This window comes from Oncorhynchus nerka, linkage group LG28, assembly GCF_034236695.1.
Source record: "Oncorhynchus nerka isolate Pitt River linkage group LG28, Oner_Uvic_2.0, whole genome shotgun sequence".
Classification (NCBI taxonomy): domain Eukaryota; kingdom Metazoa; phylum Chordata; class Actinopteri; order Salmoniformes; family Salmonidae; genus Oncorhynchus; species Oncorhynchus nerka.
In genome coordinates, this window is record NC_088423.1 from 41,929,691 (window position 1) to 41,935,964 (window position 6,274).

At 49.0% G+C, this 6,274-nt stretch overlaps 1 protein-coding gene across 1 annotated transcript in view; it reads right to left on the reverse strand.

The window, feature by feature from the left end:
* Window positions 1-6,023, reverse strand: part of LOC115112698 (coiled-coil domain-containing protein 85A-like) — a 46,956-nt gene extending 40,933 nt beyond the window's left edge. The window contains exons 1-2 of the mRNA XM_029639724.2: window positions 5,414-6,023; window positions 3,885-4,920 (exon numbers count right to left, since the gene is read on the reverse strand). Coding sequence (XP_029495584.1) covers window positions 3,885-4,920; window positions 5,414-5,644 — 1,267 coding nt within the window. The 5' untranslated portion in view covers window positions 5,645-6,023. The remainder of the gene's footprint in view (window positions 1-3,884; window positions 4,921-5,413) is intronic.
* Between the last annotated feature and the right edge of the window lie 251 nt (window positions 6,024-6,274).

Here is a 6,274-nt window from a genome sequence, read left to right on the forward strand (position 1 = left end):
ACTGCCATAGATTAAGGCCGACTGAATTTATTTCAATTGACTGATTTCCTTATATGAACTGTAACTCAGTAAAATCTTTGAAATTGTTGCATGTTGCGTTTATATTTTTGTTCAGTATATATTGTAGTGTCTTTCCTACCGAGTAGACAGTAGTGTGTAAATGAGAGTGTAGTTCTGTGGTGATAAGTGCAGTGTCAGGCTAACTGCTCACCTCCAGGACTCAAACCCTGTGGCCTTACAAACAGCATCCACTCAGCACTCTACAGTAATCTTTACCAACTCAGGGCTGCACGCACACACACTTACTCAGTCTCTCTCTCTCTGTCGCTTTCTCTCTCTGTCTCACACACATTTAAACATGTGCACATTCATTCTTAAAAGGAAAGACACAATCACATAATTTATCCCCAAAACATGCATACTGCCTGCTCCCACTCTCCATCTCAGGCGCTCGAGGGCGCCAGGCTACCTTTCATTAAGCACACCTGTCACCATCATTACGCACAGCTGCGCAATATTGGACTCACCTGGATTCCATTACTTTGTTGATTACCCCCTCCATATATGTCTGCTCCCCAGTTTGTTCCCTGTGTCAGCATTGATGTCATTATCTTTCCCCTGTCCTGACGCTGTTCCGTTTCATGTCCTTGTTTCATTAAATGTTCATTCCCTGTACCTGCTTCTCGTCTCCAGCGTCGATCCTCACAGAATGCTGACACCACTAAAGGAAGCATCAAGGAGTTTGGGGATTTTGTTTCGGTTGGTGAGGTAGCGTCCGGGTGCCGTCGCCGATGGAACCAGGGCTGCCTCAGCTAGCTCGTCGGGATTCCACGCCCTAGCTGGCTCGAGAGGTCTTTTTGCCCTGGTTGGCTCGGCAGACGGCCACCCCACATCATGCTTCAGCCGGCCCATCAGGCTCCCACGCCTCAACCGTTTCATCAGTTCCCACGCCTCAGCCGGTCAGCCGGGCTACCACGCCCCAGCCGGTCTGCCGGGCTACCACGCCCCAGCCGGTCAGCCGGGCTACCACGCCCCAGCCGGTCTGCCGGGCTCCCTCGCCTCAGCCCGCTCGCCGGGCTCCCACGCCTCAGCCGGCTGGTCGGGCTTCTACGCCTCAGCCGGCTGGTCGGGCTTCTACGCCTCAGCCAGCTTGTCCTCTCTGGCATTCGTGGGTGCCAGGCTGCCCTTCATTACGCACACCTGTCACCATCATTACGCACAGCTGCGCAATATTGGACTCACCTGGACTCCATTACCCCCTCTATATCTGTGTGCTCCTCAGTTTGTTCCCTGTGTCAGCATTGATGTCGTTATTTTTTCCCTGTCCAGATGCTGTTCCTGTTCTGTTTCATGTCCATGTTTCATTAAATGTTCACTTCCTGTTCACTCACGTACTTCTCGTCTCCAGCATTGATCCTCACAATATTTGTACGTATAAATTAGGCTTTTACTATGAAAAGAGGAACATTTGTCTAGGTTATTATAAAAATCTGTTTGATGTAATGTTATTTAAATGTAAAATAAAAGCCTCTTATTTAACTAAGTGGACAGCCCTACTCCCTCTCTCTCTCTGTTTATCCAGGACACACAGTCCTGCAAAATAACTCCCTGAACTCTTAGACACACACACAAATGCCCCTGGAACAGTGGGTAAAAATAAATAAAAGATGCTGATAATAATAATAATAAAAATGAACCAAGGAGGCAGGACCCTGCTGTGCTTAGTGGCACAACTGCAGGCTGTGTGTGTTGCCTGACTCACAGCCCTGAACGCACACGACTGTGTTACCTGTGTTGACTTCAGACACCCTGGGGAGTGTTACATCATATGCCCTCCCCCAATCACTCATACACACACGAACACACACCCATGCACGCACAAACTCCACCACAACTCCACAGAGAGAGAATCCCACAGAGCGGTGACATCACTGCTGATTTGCTAACACTGTAACTACTGCTGAACCACATTGGTGATACCACTAGCGATGGTACTGTTTCTGTATCATACCGGGGTATACGGTATTACTGAAAATGCACACAAGGGGCGCTAATAAAACATTTTTAAGTACAAACTACACTATATATACAAAAGTATGTGGACAGCCCTTCAAATTCGGCGATTCAGCAATTTCAGCTACACCCCATAGCACAATGCTATGTAATCTCCATAGACAAACATTGGCAGTAGAATGGCCTTACTGAAGAGCTCAGTGACTTTCAAAGTGGCACCGTCATAGGATGCCACCTTTCCAACAAGTCAGTCCTTCAAATTTCTGCCCTGTTAGAGCTGTGCCGGTCAACTGTAAGTGCTGTTATTGTGACGTGGAAACGTCAAGGAAAAACAACAGCTCAGCCATGGTGGTAGGCCACACAAGCTCACAGAATGGGACCGCCGAGTGCTTAAAAGCGTAGCGTGTAAAAATTGTCTGTCCTCTGTTTCAACACACACTTCCCGAGTTCCAAACTGCCTTTGGAAGCAACATCAGCACAATAAATGTTTCCTAGGAGCTTCATGAAATGGGTTTCCATGGCCAGGCAGCCGCACACAAGCCTAAGATCACAATGCACAAAGCCAAGAGTCGGTTGGAGTCGTGTAAAGCTAGTCGCCATTGGACTCCGGAGCAGTGTAAACGTATTCTTTGGAGCGATAAATCACACTTCATCATTTGCCACTCCGACAGATGAATCTGTGTTTGGCAGATGCCAGGAGAACGCTGCCTGCCTGAATGCATAGTGCCAACTGTTGTGCCAAAGTTTGGTGGAGGAGGAATAATGTTCTGGGGCTGTTTTTCATGGTTCGGGCTAGGTCCCTTAGTTCCAGTGAAGGGAAATCTTAACACTACAGCATACAATGACATTCTAGACGATTCTCTGCTTCCAACTTTGTGTTGCAATAGTTTGAGGATGGCCCTTTCCTATTTCAGCATGACAATGTTCCCGTGCAAAAAGTGGGGTCCATACAGAAATGGCCTGCACAGAGCCTTGAACTCAACCCAATTGAACACCTTTGGGATGAATTGGAACGCCAACTGCGAGCCAGGCCTAATCGGCCAACATCAGTGCCCGACCTCACTAATGCTCTTGTGGCTGAATGGAACCAAGCTTGATCTTGAAATCTAGCCACTTAGCTAGCAAGTTAGCAAACCAAATGCATAGCTGGAGCCCTGAGGTGGATATAATTTAATTGATAGATTTGAAATTTCTTATAGTTAAACTTAACTTAAAGTTATAAGCAGTGGCGTAGCACGCACCCACGCAGCCCCCGCAAGTTTTTTGTTTTTAGATTCCACGGTGACTGATCCTGCCATAGCCTAACCTACCCATTGGCTACTAGACACAAATTGCAAGAACAGTTTTGTTACACATGCCTAGTCAATTTCCCCCTGTCTTTGTGTATATATCTACCTCAAATAACTTGCAGTATCACAGTGATTTGGTATTGGTACTGCTACTCCCTGTATATAGCTTAATTCTTGTGTATTTTGTTCCTCTTTTTTTGTTAATATTTTGCATTGTTTTTAACTCTGCATCATTGGGAAGGGCTCGTAAGAAAGCATTTCATGGTAAAGTCTATACCTTTTGTATTCAGTGCATGTGACAAATAAAATTATATTTGATTTAAACGGTTGACCTAGCCATATACAGTGGTCATCAACTTCAGTCCTAGAGGGCTACAGGGTGTGCTAACCCACATAGCCTGCACACCAAAAGACTGTGTAAGCACACTGAGCTAAAGCCTAGGCATGAGTATTATGTCTCAGATGGGGTTAATGTCTCAGACTCATCACACAAGCATAGTTCCTTGAACCACCTCAGCTACATATTGTCCTGTATAAAAAAAAAATGTAAAAGCATTATTACTATTCTGGATAAAAACTCACCGTTCATGCCACTGTAGATGCTGCCGTTGTGAGGGGACAACTCATCTCCAGTGGTCCTCATCTGTCCCCACTCCCTGCCTGCTGGGGGGCTGCTGCCGTACCTCCCCTTCCAGTGCTCTGAACTGGGGCTGTGGTTGTGGTGTCGTAACACTTCAGGGCTCCCCACAATCACCCGACCCTTCCTCAGGTGCTCTGGCGTCCCCGTCAGTGCCTGTTTGGGCTCAGGGGTCCAACATCCAGCCCCAACCCCGACCGCATTAACCCTGTGTCTCTGTGAGAGGTCAGGACTTGCCTGGCCTGAACCTTGGTTTGGCCCTATCCCTTGCCCAGACCCCAAAAGCGGTTTCTGGGCCAGCATGCCAGCACTGTTGGGTTTGGAGTGGGCCTCAGCCGCCAGTCGGGTAGGGAATATGCCATGTTTCTCTGGGCTGCAGGGCCCCCGGAGGCCCCTGGGATCAGGGCTGGTGAGGGACCCCCCGCGGGGCCTGCAGGCCTGGGGGAAGGTGTGGTAGTCCGGGGTGGAGCTGTGGCGGCGGCCTGTAGATTCGGGGCCCGGGCCTTCTGGTTTGTCATGGTTGGAGCCAGGTTTGGAGCCCAGGCTGGAGCCCTGGTAAGGAGGCTTGCGGTGAGCGTGGTCGGGGCTATCCGTGCTTCCCGTACTCGAGGTGCTGCTCCCATCCCCCACGTCTCGAAGCAAGCCCAGTGTAGCCCCCCCAGTTTGAGACAGACTACTCTGGCTGTCGATGGAGCTTCTGCACCCTGCACTCTGCCCTGCTCCTCCCCCTCTCTCCTCATCCAGTAGGATACACAGCTCTTTGAGCTCCAGGTTCTCTCTGATCACTTCTCCCTGGCGCTGCTCCAGCTCCTTGAGTTTCTGCAGGTAGAGGGCCACCTCTTTCCTCATGAGGCTGGCGCTGTAGCGGCCCAGATGCTGCCACTCCCGAGACACACGCTTGCCCTTCTGACGGTCGTCATCAAGGAAACAGCACAGGTCCCGCAGCTCCTGGTTATCCTCCTGCAGCTTCTGGTTCACATCCTGGACACACACACACACACACACACACACACACACACACACACACAGGTGTTATATAATTTATCATATGGGATTTCTGATAAATAATGTTGAGCATGCAATTGTTTATTGAGGGGGAGCATGTGTGTGCTTGTGATGGTGATGTATTTTATTGATGATTTACTGTGATTTTGAAACAAATCATAGGCCTTCCAAAATGTACTTTTTGGTTGTGTTTAAATATCCTCAGCAGTTCCATCTGTAATAGGAAAAGCATAAAGGCAACAAGTGGATCTTTGGGTTGGATTATTATATAGGCTACTTGCTACCTTCGAACCACCTACCTTCATTATTTTCAAGGAGTTTGCAGAGGTAACACTATAGGCTACAGCTTTTTTTAACGCATGATTAGTCCATTTCTTTTTTATTTGGAAACATGCCTACAAAGTCTACACAACATGAGACCGTTAGACATCCATAGAGCAGTGCGCGCCCGTCATCACACCTGCCTCACCTTCAAACCCCGGATCTCGGTCAGGTGCTGCTGGAGCCGCCGGTTCACCTCCCGGATCAAATTCCCGTGGTCAAGCATAAAGCCCATCTTCACTGCTTCTGCCCTCCGTAGCCGCCGCACCAACTCCTCTTTGCTCCACTTGAGCAGCTCCTCATCGCTTATCTTTGAGAGCTCCTCCGTCGGACTCTCTGCGCTATTGACCATCAGCTGAGGCTGCGTCGCCTTTTCCATCCTTGTACTAGGCTACTCCAATGGGAGGATACAAGTATCTATCCTACAACGGTCAGTAACCTACGAATTCAGTGCACAGTCCAACCAATCCTAACTTCACACATGGACCCAAATATACACTCTTTATCTAACGTCCATATAATTATACCAAATTCATGTTTGTTCTATTACTCACACGCCCATTTTGAAGCTCTCTGAAAAGAGCGGTGTTCTCCTATATTCCCGCCTTTCTCAAAGTCGTCTGCGCGCGGTCTCTTCAGCAGAGCGGGCTTCTGGGCATGCCTGCCTCCTCGCGCATACAGCTGTTGCCTAAGGCACTCCCGGGTTTCGGCCAAAAGGGAGAATAGGGAGTGGCTGCTGCAGATGCATAGCAGCTCGCGCTGGGGAGTCAAGAAGCAAGGGTGCGTGACTGCAGTTCTGAGAAAAATTTGGCTGACTGGAAAACTCGTGCCCCTCTCTCTCTCCCTCTTCGGAGTGGCGAGGACGCGTTGTCTTCTTGCGCCATCTGCTGTATGACTTTAGGAGGAGCATTCTGTTTTTGTGATGACAGATGGCAGGATTTAGTCAAGGGATGCCATGTACCCCAAACATCGGAGGAAGCACAAAGTATGACAGGATGGCAGAGGGGGG